Consider the following 19,108-nt stretch of genomic DNA (forward strand, 5'->3'; position numbering starts at 1 on the left):
CTCCTACTACACTCATACTACACCCCTACTACACTCCTACTACACTCCTACTACACCCCTGCTGTACTCCTACTACACTCATACTACACTCCTACTACACACCTACTGCACTCCTACTACATACCTACATACCTACTACACTCCTACTACACACCTACTATACTCCCATACTATACTCCTACTACACCCCTACTGCACTCCTACTACACACCAACTACTACACTCCTACTACACACATACTATACTCCCATACTATACTCCTACTACACCCCTACTGCACTCCTACTACACACCTACTATACTCCCATACTATACTGCTACTACACCCCTACTGCACTCCTACTACACACCTACTATACTCCCATACTACACCCCTACTGCACTCATACTACACACCTACTATACTCCCATACTATACTCCTACTACACCCCACTGCACTCCTACTACACACCTACTATACTCCCATACTATACTCCTACTACACCCTACTGCACTCCTACTACACACCTACTATACTCCCATACTATACTCCTACTGCACACCTACTATACTCCCATACTATACTCCTACTACACCCCTACTGCACTCCTACTACACACCTACTATACTCCTACTACACCCCTACTGCACTCCTACTACACACCTACTATACTCCCATACTATACTCCTACTACACCCCTACTGCACTCCTACTACACACCTACTATACTCCCATACTATACTCCTACTACACCCCTACTGCACTCCTACTACACACCTACTATACTCCCATACTATACTCCTACTACACCCCTACTGCACTCAAACTACACACCTACTATACTCCCATACTATACTCCTACTACACCCCTACTGCACTCCTACTACACACCTACTATACTCCCATACTATACTCCTACTACACCCCTACTGCACTCCTACTACACACATACTATACTCCCATACTATACTCCTACTACACACCTACTATACTCCCATACTATACTCCTACTACACCCCTACTGCACTTCTAATACACACCTACTATACTCCCATACTATACTCCTACTACACCCCTACTGCACTCCTACTACACACCTACTATACTCCCATACTATACTCCTACTACACCCCTACTGCACTCCTACTACACACCTACTATACTCCCATACTATACTCCTACTACACCCCTACTGCACTCCTACTACACACCTACTATACTCCCATACTATACTCCTACTACACCCCTACTGCACTCCTACTACACACCTACTATACTCCCATACTATACTCCTACTACACCCCTACTGCACTCCTACTACACACCTACTATACTCCTACTACACCCCTACTGCACTCCTACTACACACCTACTATACTCCCATACTATACTCCTACTACACCCCTACTGCACTCCTACTACACCCCTACTGCACTCCTACTACACACCTACTACACTCCTACGTAACACATACTACACACCTACTACTACACTCCTATTGTACTCCTACTACACACCTAATGTACTCCTACTACACTCCTGCTACACACCTACTATAGTCCTACTACACCCCTGCTGTACTCCTACTACACACCTACTATACTCCTACTACACCCCTACTGTACTCCTACTACACTCCTACGTAACACATACTACACACCTACTATACTCCTACTATACTCCCACTACACACCTACTACAGGGCTACTACACACCTAATACACACCTACTACACACCTGCTACAGACCTACTACAGGGCTGTTATACACCTACTACAGGGCTACTACAGGGTTACTACATACCGACTACAGGGCTACTACAGGGCTACTACAGACCTACTACATTGCTACTACCGACTTACTACAGACCTACTACAGGGCTACTACACACCTACTACAGGGATACTACAGGTCTACTACAGACCTACTACAGGGCTACTACAGGGCTACTACAGACCTACTACATGGCTACTACCGACTTACTACAGACCTACTACAGGGATACTACACACCTACTACAGGGATACTACAGGTCTACTACAGACCTACTACAGGGATACTACAGGTCTACTACAGACCTACTACAGACCTACTAAACACCTAGTATATGGCTACAGGCCAGAAAGCGAGGAGAATAGAGAGGAGAGAAAAGGTAAGAAAAATATGAGACATGAGACAGGAGGAGAAAGAAAGTGTAAAGAGGAGAAAGAGAGAGGGTGACAGAGAGAGAGGGAGAGATACAGTAGGATTACAGTAGAGAGATAGTGGAGTGATAGAGATACAGTAGAGAGAGATAGTGGAGAGATAGAGATACAGTAGAGATTTAGTGGAGAGATAGAGATACAGTAGAGATTTAGTGGAGAGATAGATACAGTAGAGAGATAGTGGAGAGATAGATACAGTAGAGAGATAGTGGAGAGATAGATACAGTAGAGAGATAGTGGAGAGATAGATACAGTAGAGAGATAGTGGAGAGATAGATACAGTAGAGAGATAGTGGAGAGATAGATATAGTGGATAGATAGATACAGTAGAGAGATAGATACCGTAGAGATAGTGGAGAGATAGATACAGTGGAGAGATAGTGGAGAGATAGATACAGTAGAGAGATAGTAGAGCGATATAGTGAGGTCCCTGCACTGCTGCTCTCTGCTGCCCCTGGGGTACGGAAGGCTCACGCTGGGTGTTGCTATGCAGATGGTGACGCTGGAGCATAACAAAAGGGTAAACAGAGTGAGGGATAGAAGAGAGAGAGAAATGGATAGAAAAAAAGAGAAAGAAACAGCGGGAGGTAGAGGGCAGTTTGGCCGAGCTGACTGCCTGTGTGTGTTCTGCTGTATCATCTCTTCCTGGTGGTTGTGACATGGTCATCTATTGGATCACGCCTATTAAGCAGTCATCTTTATTACCATTGGTCAGTTTTCTCTACCAGGTTATTGCCCATGTCCAGAGCATTCCCAAAAAGCATTATTCACACAAAGGCTAAGAGATCTCACGTTGTTTTTTCAATGGGCAGAGAGCCAATGTTTTTCTTTCCTTCACTGACTATCCCCCTTTCCTCCCATCCCTGTCTTCCCTCCGACCCCCACTAAGCTTTCCTCCCATCCCTGTCTTCCCTCCGACCCCCACTAAGCTTTCCTCCCATCCCTGTCTTCCCTCCGACCCCCACTAAGCTTTCCTCCCATCCCTGTCTTCCCTCCGACCCCCACTAAGCTTTCCTCCCATCCCTGTCTTCCCTCCGACCCCCACTAAGCTTTCCTCCCATCCCTGTCTTCCCTCCGACCCCCACTAAGCTTTCCTCCCATCCCTGTCTTCCCTCCGACCCCCACTAAGCTTTCCGCTTCGGTTTCAAGCAAAAGCTGTTTATTTATTCAGACAAGATCTCTTTTTCCTCTCTTTTCCTGCTCTCGTTCCCTTTTACACGCTTGTAGAGGATCACTGAGAAAAGGAGGAGAGAGAGAAAGAGATAGATTGACATTGGAAGGAGAGAAAGAGAGTCGGAAAGAGGACGCTGTACTGAAACGAGAAAGAAGGAAAGACAGAGACAGTCAGAGAGAGAGAGAGAGAGAGAGAGAGAGAGAGAGAGAGAGAGAGAGAGAGAGAGAAACCAGAGCCCTCCCTGGTTTCTCAGCCTTTCTAAGCCCTACTCATAAACCATACAGATGATTTCAGCCCAGAGGAGGTAGTGAGACTCCCTAGTGTGCCCGGGGAAACACACACATATAGGGGGGGGTTAAACCTGCTTTATGGCAGAAGCTTTAGAGTGTATATACACACCCTGATGCCTCTAAGACTAAGACTAAAACAAAGAAACAGCAAAGCTCGGCAGTAAAACAGAGCCAGGAATAAACAGTATGTTTGTGTGTGTGTGCGCGTGCGTGTGCATGTATGTTTATGAGTCTGCATTATTAAACACATTTGTCATTCCTGCCCGGTGGTTGTGTGTGTGTGTCTGTCGTACTCCCGGTGCAGTGTACGGTAAGGTAAGCCAGCCTGTGTGAGAGACCCTGGATATTGAACATCTCCTGTTCTCACTGCACATTTATCCCCATAAAACATCACCTCAGGCCTACACACACACACACACACACACACACACACACACACACACACACACACACACACACACACACACACACACACACACACACACACACACACACACACACACACACACACACACACACACACACACACACACACACACACACACACACACACACACACACACACACACACACAGCGTTTGACTAACCTGCTCTCCTGGAGACAGTCACAGAAGGTGTGTGTGTGTTTTAAGTAGTCGACTGACTCGACACCCAGGGCTGACGACGGATGACTAAGTTTATCTACTATAGTGCCACCGGAGATGGCTTCTATAGCAGCCACATGCTACAACACTCAGTCAGTCAAAACCCTGGGATATGGCACAGAGAGAGGGGTCCTGACACGGCCGTGGGGTGTGAGACTGTGTGTGCCACTGCGTTAAAAGAGAGGGAATGTATCACACTGAGCACGTCCGTGATGCGTATGTGTCTGATAACATCTAAAAACAAATACAACATCTGACAACAGCCAGAAACAACGTGTGAGAGGTTAAAGACAGACTATGTCAGCCATATACACGGGAACACGCTGCCTTAAAAGCATCAGTGGTTCTGTCTCATGCATGTCTCAGTGTGGCGTGTGCGTTTCTTATTCTGTCACAGTTCAGTGTTGCACACACACGCTCGCACACCGAGCGAGACATGCATGAGACAGCGCCACGGAGGCTTTTAAGCCAGCATGTTCCCCTGTTATATGGCTGACACAGAGTTGAACCTCTCAGTGGAAGGAAGAAAGAGCACATCACAGTCACCACAACGCGGATATAGCATGTCTTATACACACTGATCTGCCTATGGGGAGAGACGGGGGGGGGGGGTAGGAGACTCATGTTGCATTGTCAGTTGAATGCAAAGACAAATAGGTGGGACTGTGTGACATGGTAAATTAGAGGTACTGGTATTACCTACACTATCCTATCATGATTGATGACGTTTTAGTTGAGGCCTGTTTAGTGTAACCCTTCTTCTCTTCCTCACCCTCTCTCTCGTCCTCTCCCCCTCTCTCATTGCATCTCTCTCTCACCCCCCCTCTCTCTCTCGCGCTCTCATATTCCCTCTCGCTCATATTCCCTCTCTCTCTCATATTCCCTCTCTCTCTCATATTCCCTCTCTCTCTCATATTCCCTCTCTCTCATATTCCCCCTCTCTCTCCAGGGACACCTCTCGGTTTCAGCCAAGCGGAGTAGAAAAAACACTGGGGTTTAAACAAAGCCTACTAGATTCCCTCTGTTAGACGCACATCTGGTTCCACCTCAAAAAACACACGAAAGAGGATTTCGACGCCCACCATCTCAGATTGTGCTGAAATCGTTTCTGTTTTGTGTGCACTTGTTATCTGTAGTTTCTCGAACAGATAAGAGTAGCATTCCTGAAACATTATTTTGTTGAAACATAATAATACAAATTAAGCTAATTGATTGCACCCAAATTGGCCTTTTAAATTGAAATAGGATTCATATAATATTCAATAAATATAGCAACTAACATCTGATTTGGACCATCATTTTTCGTAACAATGAGTAAGTTTTGGGGCGGCAGGTTAGAGCGTTGGAATCCTCGAGCTGACAAGGTAAAAATCTGCCGTTCTGCCCCTGAACAAGGCAGTTAACCCGCTGTTCCCCGGTAGACCGTCATTGTAAATAGGAATTTGTTCATAACCGACTTGTCTAGTTAAATAAAGGTTACATGAAAATGGTCTTCCTCACAATTCAAGCCAGTCCTCTATGAAAGCAATTCAGATTGTTCTTCACGTAGGCTTAAACTGTGTCCAGGAAACAGGTGAGGTTTATTCCCTTGAAAAAAGGTGTAAAGTTCGTTAGCATTTCTAATAGTTTAAATGTTATGGTCTACAATGGAAAAAGTCCCAAATGCACACGGTATAGTCTTCTGCAATGATAACGGTATTGTGTTGGGTTTAATGGTAAATGTCTTTAACCACAATACATATCGATACGTTTTAGAACAATTGTACTGAAAAAACATACGACTGACATGCAATGGTTCATCATTTTATCAGGGTTGTCACCACATTGTCGTCACAAGCCCATTTCCATCATATTTTTGGGCTTGTAGGAAAAGTCTTCATATGAGAATTGCACCATAGAGATAGGCCTCTCTGAGCGCTGTTGGACTATTCAACAGTTGGGTTGAAGCATTAGGTTGCTAAGAGGAGGACAAACTGATTGGCTTTCATGTAGGACTGGCTTGAATTGTGAGGATGACCACACAATATATTTTCCTCAGGAGCTAAAGGTTTTGGTTTTCTACCCAAAGATGTGTGTGTGCGTGCTACCTGCGCAAAATGGATAAAAGGGTGTGGCAGTAGCAGGAACAGCGGCATCTAGTGGGCAAAACCTGGTACTTTCACACTCATTTATAGTAAATAATGCAAGCGACTTCAATGGCTAATTTCTCTGAACAGGGAAATTAGATTCACAGGGAATACATCATATAGGATGAAGACGCAATAGTTTAATGCAGCAGCTCCATACCATGGTTGCCATGGCGCTGTGAGGAAGCCTAGGCATAGAGCTCTGTAAAAAAAATTTTTTTTTATTGCATATATCTGGTGTTTTTGAACCAAAGATTTGCAAATATTTTTGTTTTGGCTAGCTAGCTGGATGTTTTTGTTTAGAAAATGTATTTTGCAACGCACATGACCGGTAGACCCATAAGGCGGCGCACAATTGGTCCAGCGTCGTCCGGGTTAGGGTTTGGCCGGCCGGGGTGTCCTTGTCCCATCTCGCTCCAACAACTCCTTGTTGGTGTTTCCTCCGACACATTGGTGCGGTTGGCTTCCGGGCTAAGCAAGCATTGTGTGAAGAAGTGCGACTTGGCAGGGTCGTGTTTCGGAGGGACGCATGGCTCTCGACCTTCGCCTCTCCCGAGTCTGTACGGGAGTTGCAGCTATGGGACAAGACTGTAACTACCAATTGGACTACCACTTTGTTTTTGTTTCACCTGGCTGGCAGTTCCTGATCCTCTGAGAGCATGATTTCAGGACTGGCCTGAAACGTGAGAGGAATGGGAGACAGAGGAATACAGCAGTGCTGAGGCAGAGGGCTCGTAGTGAGGACGACTGTCTACTATTCTGAACTGCGTGTGGTGAGCTTTCTGGAGCCCAGAGCTGCCGAGGCATCAGCCAAATGGGTGCTATAGAGAGTGGAAGAGGAGAAGTCCAGTGGCTATAAGACTCAGGCTGGTCCCCAGACTTGCCCTCTACAAGATCACCAGCAGACTCCATCCCCATCATCTACCATCCTCTGACCAGCTCCTTCCATCAAGCCATGAACCAACCCTCTCCATCTCCAGAGAGGATTGCAGCATCTCATGATACTGTATTTTGCTTGTTGTTTTCTTGCTCTTGAACTGCTTTGAGATTCTATGAAAGGCACTATTGAAGTTTAATAAATTATGAACATTATTATTGTTATTATAATACCACCTGTTAGACAGATAACTGATTCTGGAATTGGCGTGAGATGTAGGGGGTCCATGGGTGTCTTTTGACTTACTCAATGGTAGGAATCAGATGTTGGGTACTATATTTATTGAATAGAATGTGAATCCTATACATTAAAGGGGCCAAACTGGGTGCAATCAATTTGCCTAATTTTAAATTTACTTTTGAACAAAATAATCTTGCAAGAATGTTAATCTTATCTTATTTCAGAACAATATGTGATGATGATGGGTGTCATGCCCCCCCCTTTAATTTTCTCTCCTGTTCGCATTCTCTCTGTCTCTCCCTCTCCCTCCTTCGTCTCTCTCACGTTTTTATCCCGCTTGCTGAGCTAAAATATGTAATGATCTTTAACTGATTCCGGGGGTTTGACGTGGAAGAATTCATCCCTCTCTCCCCGCACCCCCCCTCTCCCCGCACCCCCTCGTCTGAGCCATTCACACAGAAACACTGAACGCTGTATTGTTCGCTTCGTTGCCGTGGCACAATACCCCCCGCCCCCGCTCCTGTGTCACAATGCTTTGATTGACAGGGGTCCAGCTGAAGAGTGAATTGCCGTGGCGACCGGAGTCCATCACAGACGAGCAGGCCAACCGACCTCTCCCTCCTGCTCTCTCCGTCTACCACCCTGCCTGGTTTGCTCTTCACCTCTTTCCTTTCTAACTCCACGGGTCAGGAGGGCTTCATCACTCTCCCCATTGCTCCATTCATCACATTCACTTAACAACAACCCTGTCGCAAAAAAAGAAAAACGTCATTGCATTACCCAGGCTTACAGTTGATGTTTTGTTTCAGAGAGGCTCTCTTAAAACACTGAGAATAATGCTAAGCACATAATGTCCATTTCCAAACCAGAACCACCAGGGTTGGCGGTAGGTAGCCTAGTGGTTAGAGCGTTGGCCTAGTAACCGAAAGGTTGCAAGATCAAATCCCCGAGCTGACAAGGTAAAAATCTGTCGTTCTGCCCCTGAACAAGGCAGTTAACCCACTGTTCCTAGGCCGTCATTGAAAATAAGAATTTGTTCATAACTGACTTGCCTAGTTAAAAAATTATAAAAGGGGCCTCGCTCTCCGTCTCTACCCAGCCTGGTGTCACACTCCTCTGGCCACACAATGCACATCCATTGGGGTGCTGTCATGACTTCCGCAAAAGTCAGTCCCTCTCCTTGTTCGGGTGGCGGTCGACGCCATCGCCGATCCACTTTTCATTTTCCATTTGTTTTGTCTTTGTATTACACACCTGGTTTCAATTCCCCAATGACTTGTTCATTATTTAACCCTCTGTAACCCTCTGTTTGTTTGTGAGTGATTGTTTGTTTTGTAATACGGTCCGTTATTGTGGGCTCTAATATTTTGTGTTGTATTTGTGGAATCTTGAGAAAATACGTTTATTACTCATATCTGCTGTCCTGTGCCTGACTCCTCTACACCAGCGACACAGGCATTATTACAGAATCACTCACCCAACTAATGGAGTCAGCAGGAGCAGACGCCCTCCCTGTGGCGGTAGAGGAGCGCGTCCAGCAGCACGCGACCATGTTGCAACGTCTGGGCACCGCCATGGATTGTGTGCTGCAGACGATGGATCGTTGGGAGAAAGGAGGAGGTCTTCCAGCGCCTACAGCAGGCCCCACTGTCCACCCCTCCTTCACCCGGTCCCAGCGGGATTTGGCTCGTGCTCCCTAGGGAGTATGATGGGACGGCTGCCGGATGCCAGGGGTTCCTCCTCCAGCTGGAACTCTACCTGGCGACCGTCCACCCGGCTCCTTCGGGACGTGAGAGCGTGTCCGCCCTCGTCTCCTGCCTCTCAAGCAAAGCCCTGGAGTGGGCCAACGCCGTATGGAGTGAGGGAGACGCGGCGTCGGACCATTACGCAGAGTTCACCCGCTTTCGGGCGGTTTTCGACCTCCCGCCTGAGGGTCGAGCGGCGGGTGAACGTCTGTTCCCCCTGAGGCAGGGGACGAGGAGCGGGATGGAACGACAGGGCCCTGATCGATCACTACCGGTGCAGTCTGCGCGAGGACGTCTGTCGGGATTGGCCTGCCGAGACACCACCCTCACGTTGGACCAGCTGGTGGACCTGTCCATCCGGCTGGGCAACCTGCTGGCTACCCGCGGACGTCCGGATCGGGGCCTGTCAGTTCCATCCTCCAGCACCTCCGCTCCGACGCCCATGGAGCTGGGAGGTGATGCGCTTAGGGCGACCGGAAGAGAGGCCATTCCCTGCACCATCTGTGGCCGCAGAGGGCACACTGCTGGTCGGTGCTGTGGTGGTTCCTCAGGGAGTCGAGGCAGCAGGCAGGGCACTATCGTGTTACCCCAGGTGAGTAGGCACCAGGCTCACCCAGAGCCCCCTGTTGCTCACATGTATGTGTTTATTAAATTTCCTGAGTTTTCCCCGCATTCTCAGCATAAGGCGCTCGTAGATTCAGGCGCAGCTGGGAATTTGATTGACCGTTCATTTGCCCATAGTTTAGGGATCCGCCTTGTTCCTGTGGATCTGCCCTTCCCTGTGCACGCCCTAGATAGTCGACCATTCGGGTCAGGGCTGATTAGGGAGGCCACCGCTCCACTAGGCATGGTTACGCAGGAGGGTCATGAGGAGAGAATCAGTCTCTTCCTTATTGATTCTCCTGCGTTTCCCATGGTGCTGGGCCTACCCTGGTTGGCCTGTCATGACATCACAATTTCTTGGCAACAGAGGGCTCTCAAGGGATGGTCACGAAAGTGCTCAGGGAGGTGTGTAGGGGTTTCTATCGGTGCGTCTACGGTGGAAAGTCCAGACCAGGTCTCCACCGTGCGCATCCCCTCAGAATATGCCGATTTGGCTCTTGCCTTCTGCAAGAAGAAGGCGACTCAATTACCACCCCATCGACGGGGGATTGTGCGATAAATCTCCTGGTAGATGCAGCACTTCCCAGGAGTCACGTGTATCCTCTGTCACAGGAGGAGACGGCGGCTATGGAAATATATGTCTCCGAATCCCTGGGGCAGGGATACATTCGGCCCTCCACTTCACCTGCCTCCTCGAGTTTCTTTTTTGTGAAGAAGAAGGATGGAGGTCTGCGCCCGTGTATTGACTATCGGGGTATCAATCAGATCAATGTGAGGTACAGCTACCCGCTGCCTCTCATCGCCAGTGCGATCGAGTCAATGCACGGGGCGCGCTTCTTCACAAAATTGGATCTCAGGAGCGCTTACAACCTGGTGCGTATCCGGGAGGGGGACGAGTGGAAGAGGGCATTTAGTACCACCTCAGGGCACTATGAGTACCTCGTCATGCCGTACGGGTTGATGAATGCTCCATCAGTCTTCCAGGCCTTTGTTGACGAGATTTTCCGGGACCTGCACGGGCAGGGTGTAGTGGTGTATATCGACGACATTCTGATATACTCCACTACACGCGCCAAGCATGTGTCCCTGGTGCGCAGGGTGCTTGATCGACTGTTGGAGCATGACCTGTACGTAAAGGCTGAGAAATGTCTGTTCTTCCAACAGTCCGTCTCCTTCCTAGGGTACTGCATTTCCACTTCAGGGGTGGAGATGGAGTGACCGCATTTCAGCGGTGCGTAATTGGCCGACTCCCACCACAGTAAAGGAAGTGCAGCGGTTTCTAGGGTTTGCCAACTACTACCGGAGGTTTATCCGGGGTTTTGGCCAGGTAGTGGCTCCCATTACCTCACTGCTGAAGGGGGGACCGGTGCGACTGCAGTGGTCGGCTGAGGCGGACAGGGCTTTTGGTCACCTGAAGGCTCTGTTTACCTCGGCTCCCGTGCTGGCTCATCCGGATCCCTCTTTGGCGTTCATAGTGGAGGTGGACGCGTCCGAGGCTGGGATAGGAACCGTGGTCTCTCAGCGCTCGGGCCCGCCACCAAAGCTCCGCCCCTGTGGTTTCTTTTCGAAGAAGCTCAGCCTGGCGGAGCGAAACTATGACAAGGGGGACCGGAAGCTGTTGGCTGTTGTCAAGGTTCTGAAGGCGTGGAGACATTGGCTTGAGGGGGCTAAACACACTTTTCTCATCTGGACTGACCACCGCAATCTGGAGTACATCCGGGCGGCGAGGAGACTGAACCCTCGCCAGGCAAGGTGGGCCATGTTCTTTATCCGTTTTGTTTTCACTCTGTCCTACAGACCAGGTTCCCAGAACGCTAAGGCAGACGCACTGTCCCAGATGTATGGCACAGAGGAGCGGTCCATGGATCACACTCCCATACTTCCAGCCTCTTGCCTGGTGGTGTGGGAGCTGGACGCGGACATCGAGCGGGCGTTACGCACAGAGCCCACTCCCCCCCAGTGTCCAGCTGGGCGTCTGTACGTTCCGTCTGCTGTCCGCGACCGTTTGATCCATTGGGCCAACGAGTCACCCTCCTCTGGTCATCCTGGCATCGGTCAGACGGTGCGTTGGGAAGTACTGGTGGTCCACCTTGGCCAAGGACGTGAGGGTTTATGTTTCCTCTTGCTCGGTGTGCGCCCAGTGCAAGGCTCCCAGGCACCTGCCCAGAGGGAAGTTACAAGCCCTACCTGTTCCACAACGGCCGTGGTCGCACCTGTCGGTGGACTTCCTGACGGATCTTCCTCCATCACAGGGCAACACCACGATCCTGGTCGTTGTGGATTGGTTTTCTAAGTCCTGCCGTCTCCTCCCTTTGCCCGCTCTCCCTACGGCCCTACAGACTGCGGAGGCCAAGTTCACTCACGTCTTCCGGCACTACGGGGTGCCTGAGGACATAGTCTCTGATCGGGGTCCCCAGTTCACATCCAGGGTCTGGAGGGCGTTCATGGAACGTCTGGGGGTCTCGGTCAGCCTCACCTCAGGTTTATTCGGGCGTCACCGGCCTTCTAGCCATCGCCAATCCACTTTTCATTTTCCATTTGTTTTGTCCTTGTCTTACACACCTGGTTTCAATTCACCAATTACTTGTTCATTATTTAACCCTCTGTTCCCCCATGTTTGTTTGTGAGTGATTGTTTGTTTTGTAATACGGTCTGTTATTATGGGCTCGAATATTTTGTGTTGTATTTGTGGAATCTTGAGTAAATACGTTTATTACTCATATCATTTACATTTAAGTCATTTAGCAGACGCTCTTATCCAGAGCGACATATCTGCTGTCCTGCGCCTGACTCCTCTACACCAGCGACACACAGGCATTATTACAGGTGCAGATTAAAAGACCCAAGCCAGGACCACAGTTGCCCTTGCCACTGTTCAACCGCAAAGGGTGGATTTAGAGTCAGTGTGTGTAATCCTATGACCTGCAGGGGTTAGCAAGCTATGGACACACACACACACACTGCAGATTTAAACCGCATCAGACAGACACTGGCCTCAGTAATTAGGTAGATAGATTTGTGTCTCGGGGATAAAGCTACACTGAGTCGGATCCACAGTTAACTGGATTAATTCAAACTAACACTGGGTCAAATGCTCAATGACCCCCCCCTCCCAATCCTCCAACCCCCCACCCCCAATCCTCTGACTCCTTCATCTATACCCAAATCCCCTAGTGACAAAACCACCTCACATACACTTACACTTCCATTTCCAGACCGAGGCACTTGTGTGGGCGACAGATAATACATTATTTACATGATTGGCCACAGGTGAAAAGACCCTATGGCTTATCGATGCTGTTATTGGTTGCGCCCCAAATGGCACCCTATTCCCAACACAGTGCACTATTTGTGACCAGGGCCCATAGGGCTCACTGTGTGATTGAGTGAACATCCGTTTGCGATTTATCATGTCTGAATAATCCAGACTTGAGATCTCTCTCTGTGTGTGTGAGAGTGTGTGTGTGAGGGTAATTCAAACTTTCATGCAAATGTCCTTCCCATTGCCGTTAATGCATGATTTATGCAACGCTGCTTCGAGAGGCAGTGCGTCACACATGCACATCTCAAGTTAGTGAGGCTCCGGTCCTAGATCTTTACATTACACTCCAAAGGGTTTCTACATGAAGACAATAATTGTTTATTGTTAAAGCACTCTCTCTCTCTCTCTCTCCTTCACTGTCGCCTTCTCTTTTGATTATTCCCGTATTCGCAGGCATCAGAGTTTACATCCAGCAGTTATTTAACCAGCCCTGTAATAGAATACAAACCTGACTTCTCCTCGCTCCCTAATCTAATAACAGACCTACCTTGTCATTGCTCCGTGTGTGTGTGTGTGTGTGTGTGTGTGTGTGTGTGTGTGTGTGTGTGCTAAGTGTAATTCTGGATGTAATCAGGTGGAATTAATAAGCATGCTGTTTCTCATTATGGAATAACTGTGCTGCTCTTCAGAATAGGAGAGGCTGACTAGGAGAGCAACAGACAGGCTTTACACCCACAACAACGCTTTGTTACACAGATAAACTGAGCTGTGTGTGTGTGTACGTGCGTATACGGTATATTTTTGTCTGGATGCGATACGAGTGTGTGTTCATGTGCGTGTGAGAAACGTATGATCGTCAGACGGAGCTGGTGAAAGGCTGCAGCAGCCACACCCTGGAGTTGATCAGATAAGGAGGAAGTCAACTGAGGTCCAGCCAGAGGACCAGAGGACCAGAGGAGGGTGCAGATGTCCACATCCATCTGGAGCAGCAGGCAGATTATCGTTAAGACACAGATTGAGAACCTTAGAAATAATACTCTGTTTGGGTTGAAATAGGCACATTCAGTACACGTTGGTTTTCTAACAGTCTTCCATATCAAAATGTTACTATCCTTCAGCACCACTCACCTCCACACAACCTCCCCTATCGGAAAGATCGCACATCAGATACATCATATCAAACTGATTTCATGAGATGTATTTCCTATTAGATCTTCAGGAATGTGTCCTCTGACAACAGCAAATGAACCCACGTTCCGTACAGTGCAGTGGGCACGATGGACGGTCATATGCTGAATACTCCGGAGTGAGAGCAAAACGATATGAATGCGAGACCATATAATCATCTCAACAAACTAAACCAGAAGCTACAGTGTACACAACATCCAAGATAATACAGTGTACACATCATCCAAGATAATATAGTGTACACAACATCCAAGATAATACAGTGCACACAACATCCAAGATAATACAGTGTACACAACATCCAAGATAATACTGGTGTACACAACATCCAAGATAATACAGTGTACACAACATCCAAGATAACGGAGAGACTGTACTTCTTTGGTCCTGCATATTATCCAACCACACAATAACACCATGCACAAATCATACCACACCACGGGGAGTGCTGCTAATTGTATGTGACGGAGTTGTTTGGGACTGTCGGTGTCTTAATGGTATGTGTGTGTATGTTAATGAAGTATGTGTGTGTGTGTGTGTGTCTGTCGGAGGTGATCCTCATTAGGGAGATGCGGCTGTGCCTCGGAGAAGAAGCACAGAGTTGCTTCATTATAATACACTAAGCTAACAGTGAAAGAGAAGAGACAGAACGAGAGAGAAAAAGAGAAGGGGGAGATAGAAGAGGATGTGTGTGTGTGTGTGTGTGTGTGTGTGTGTGTGTGTGTGTGTGTGTGTGTGTGTGTGTGTGTGTGTGTGTGTGTGTGTGTGTGTGTGTGGAGGGCCAGCCCTAAGCTGGTCTTTATTAAGATGCTCAGTCTGGAGAGACGGACAGCTGCTCCTGCAGCTAATCTAAAGCAGCAGAGGTTTAATAAAGAGAGTGAGACAAATACCCCTCCATCACTCCCCTCCTCATCCCCTCCTCCTTTCCCTTCATCACTCCCATCCTCATCCCCTCCTCCTTTCCCTTCATCACTCCCATCCTCATCCCCTCCCCTCATCACCCATCTCTCATCCTGTCCTTCAACAAACGGATTACATCCCTCAATGATTGGGGCCCGCCCTACGCTTACCAGCGCAGTGTGTGTGTGTGTGTGTGTGTGTGCGTGTGTGTCCACTTAGAAAAGAGAGACTATTTCATACACATTCAAAAGTTAACTGAAAGGTCAAGAATTCCGTTCCCGATATACTCATCAGAAGTACCAACTGCCTACATATTACGAAGATTCTATATCACCCAGAGAGGCGTCCTGGTTAACCAAACAGATCAGTGGAATAGGAAAGACAGGAAATAGCCTCCATAGAGAAACAGTGGGTCATCCTCCCCATCTGCAACTTTATTTATGTGAGTGTGTACGGGTCAGTGGCACAAGCCATTTCATGCCCCAGGCTCCATAGGGCCATCACGATAAGGCTAGACTGACATCATTCCGTCTTCACAGGCTCACAGTCACAGCAGCAATAAGCATGTTCTTTAGGGTTCCTGTGATAAAAAAAAATAGATATTCCTGATTTATTGATGAGGAATTTCTAGTAAGTAATAAGGAATATGTAAATAGGGAATGATAAAAAGCAGCATTAAAAGAGGACTTTTTAAGCTCTGCATGAGATTTCTGGAGCCTCGTGCTCCATCGTCACTGTGGCTTCTCAAACTGAAAATAGAATTTCAGAATCAGAACTAGACCATCTCTGCTGATGTGGAGTCCGTCGAGGGAATTATCATGACTTATTTAGCATCAAAAGTCTTCAATATTCAAATTCCAGCATTTAAAAGTCACAAATGCCGACTAAAATGTTAAATGACAGTGAATGCATAAATACACATTTTGCAGGTGTAGGCTATTAGATGGTAATATGAAAGGTTAGGGTAGAGTGTTAGTGTAGCCCAGAGCCATATATATTGGTGTACCCTATAGTGTTGTAGCTGTAAGACAGTCCTGGAGGAGGGAAACAGAGAGGAACTGAGCAGAGGACCACAGGTGCAGGCGTAGCTGTGGGAAGTAGTTTTGGGGTGGGTGTCGCTAATACAGGACTATTAAAGACCCTTTTGTGGAAAAATCTTTGTTTCAGAAACATTTTCTTTTCCCCCCAGATTTTTCAGGTGGTGCTGTAACACCCTCAGCACCCCTACTTCCAGCGGCTCTGAGCGCAGGTAGGTTATTTTCTCAGCTAGCTTCACAACATTCTTTTCAAGAAATGACCCTGCTGAGCACTATAATGAAAATAGGCTACACATTGCTCTGAAGATGTGATGTGAAAACTTGAAGCAACAAACGTTTTTATTCCTTCAGGAGGTGCAGAGATGGAGAAACTCATCTTCCATAGGTAAGCTAACAATGTTGTGTTAAAAAAAAAAAAACATAGCATGTTTTAGACTAAACTGTAAATTACAGTTTTTCATAAACAAAAGAGCGCTAAGTGAAGGGGATATAAACTTGCAATAAATGTCCCCTCAATGCATAATTTGCAATAAATCCGTAGCCTATATGACTCCAGGGCGTTGTGATAACGCAGCTCTTAAAGACAGTAGTCTAGGCTAGACGGGTCGGTGAGGATGATGATGGTGCCCATAGTCTACAGTAGGTATCGGCAACTGTAAATTGTTGAGAAACTTTGTGGTCCACGGTGCGAGAGGGAAGATCACCAAGGGTTAATAAGATGGAGGGCTGATGAGCAGCTTGCATTCGTCCGACACGACAGCAGAAAGAGAGGGGGAGAAAAGAACAAGAGCTTTACGGAAACAGGACCCGACATCGCCAAAAAAACAACAGCCGAGAGCGCAGTATTGCTGCTGTACTGTAGGTAGCATTGCTAATGTACCTGTAGAATTCCAGTCATTGTTAACAATGGCTCGCAAAACTACCGCTAACTTCCTTTATAGGCCTACTGCATGCAGATGCATACAAATGGTATTCACGAGTTTATTTAACTCTGGATAAGTATAAAAGGGGCTAAGTGCCAGAATATCGCAGTATCCCTTTAAGCCAATGTAATGCAAGTGGGCACGTCCGCAGTACAACTCGCTACATCCATTCACCAGCGATAACCCTTTGCCACCCGCGTCCCACCCAGCACCGCACGTTGGGTATCACAACAATTCCCTCCTATAATTTCTGCTGCATTCATAAGGCGAGCTAGAAAACGGGACTTGGACTTACCTTAACACGTTCCAGTTTTTCAGTGGGTCCAGGTCTGAAATTATAGAAACCATTGTTGACTAGCTAGCAGCACGGGGCGCGATAGCTGAACAAAAGCGGCGAGAGCTGTACTCCGTCTGCAAATGACAGTAGCGCTAGGATGCAACTCGTCCTACTTCTTGGTTGTGTGATAAGCGCTGTCATAGCTCTCTCCCTCCGCCCCCTGCTGAAAGCCTGCGCTCTGCCGCTACACACAGCGACCGATTTCTCCACTTCTCCAGCCATCCCCAAAGCTTCATAAAACAATAATATAATCCCATACAGAACAAATTAGTGACTATTTATTCAAGAGCACTTTTCATCCAATGCACCGGATATTGTGTATTTACAATCATTACCTAGGCTATAATTTATAATTAGATTTGCCCAGAAATAACATGACATATGCACACAGCACATCCTTTTCAACTCGTTATTTTAAATAGGCCTGGTTCACTTAGCCTAATGATTATCGACAGGGTTACAATTAGATCACACAATTTGTTATTGAATGTGTCCTATTTGAATTGGTAGCTGTGGTAGACTTGCCTGTATCATCTGTCCTGCTAGACTTGATTTACAGTCAAATCAATGTGCAAATTCATGCCATACACAATGTAATCGGGAAAAAAAGCGTATCCTCAACACACAAATGATAGGCCTAACATAACATTGGCCATGGACAGATAAGAAATTCCATTAATTGTTATTACAGGTGGCCCAATAGGCCTCATCGCAAATATTCAGAGAGGTAGACACTGCATCTATAAGTTATGTTCAGTAGTAGCCTGCTTATCTAATGGAGCAGAGAAAATATACTGTGTTAGGCCATCTCCATCTATTTTCATTAGGCCAAAACACTGTGCTCACTTCCTGTCTCTGACACAACCACATCCTGTTGATGAAAGTCAACTTTCTTTCCCCCGGGCTCCTCTCTCCCCTCTCAGTCGATGTGACGCTGCAGCACAGTATGACTATAGGCTGCAACATGGCAAAGGTCCAATGTGAAAAAAGAAAATAAAGGATGTCAGGTTTTTGTTTCTAGCCACATAATCGGTTATGACACAACGTGGCGGTCTGGAATGACCTTGACACAGATATCATCCCAGTACAACACAGCATTTTGATTGTTGGTATTTCTTTGTTGTGTACTTTGTTGATTTCTCAAAATACCACTACACTTAGTAGTCCTCATAGGAGAACCCTTTTTGGTTCTAAGGAGAACCATTTTTGGTTACAGGTAGAACATTTTTTGCTTCCAGGCAGAACCATTTTGGGTTCCATGTAGAACCCATGGGCTCTACCTGGAACCAAAAGGGTTCTACAAATTGTTATCCTATGTGCACATCTGAAGAACCCTTTTAAGTTCTAGATAGCACCTTTTTTCTAAGAGTGTACATTGAGCCTAAGCTTTATCAAAGACTTGATTCAACGGACCTATTTCTTCACAAGGGAGTAAGGATACGGAAAGGCACCATGGTTGTCTTTCATCATGTGAAAACACATGCAATATAATGACTCACATCCAAGACAACCACTTGCAGGTCTGAATGATCAAATAGGTGTAACTTAGCAATGTGGTAATAGCTCCCCCGATGCGC

General features: G+C 47.2%; 1 protein-coding gene across 2 annotated transcripts in view; it reads right to left on the reverse strand.

Moving 5' to 3' along the window:
• LOC139534027 (CUGBP Elav-like family member 2) overlaps nucleotides 1-17,654 on the reverse strand; it is a 199,729-nt gene extending 182,075 nt beyond the window's left edge. Inside the window, exon 1 of one of the 2 annotated variants that reach the window (XM_071332647.1) lies at nucleotides 17,490-17,654. In XM_071332647.1, the coding sequence (XP_071188748.1) occupies nucleotides 17,490-17,542 (53 nt within the window). In that variant the 5' untranslated portion in view covers nucleotides 17,543-17,654. The remainder of the gene's footprint in view (nucleotides 1-17,489) is intronic. The other variant, XM_071332658.1, reaches the window with a different exon arrangement.
• Between the last annotated feature and the right edge of the window lie 1,454 nt (nucleotides 17,655-19,108).

The sequence above is a fragment of the Salvelinus alpinus genome, chromosome 11 (assembly GCF_045679555.1).
Source record: "Salvelinus alpinus chromosome 11, SLU_Salpinus.1, whole genome shotgun sequence".
NCBI lineage: Eukaryota > Metazoa > Chordata > Actinopteri > Salmoniformes > Salmonidae > Salvelinus > Salvelinus alpinus.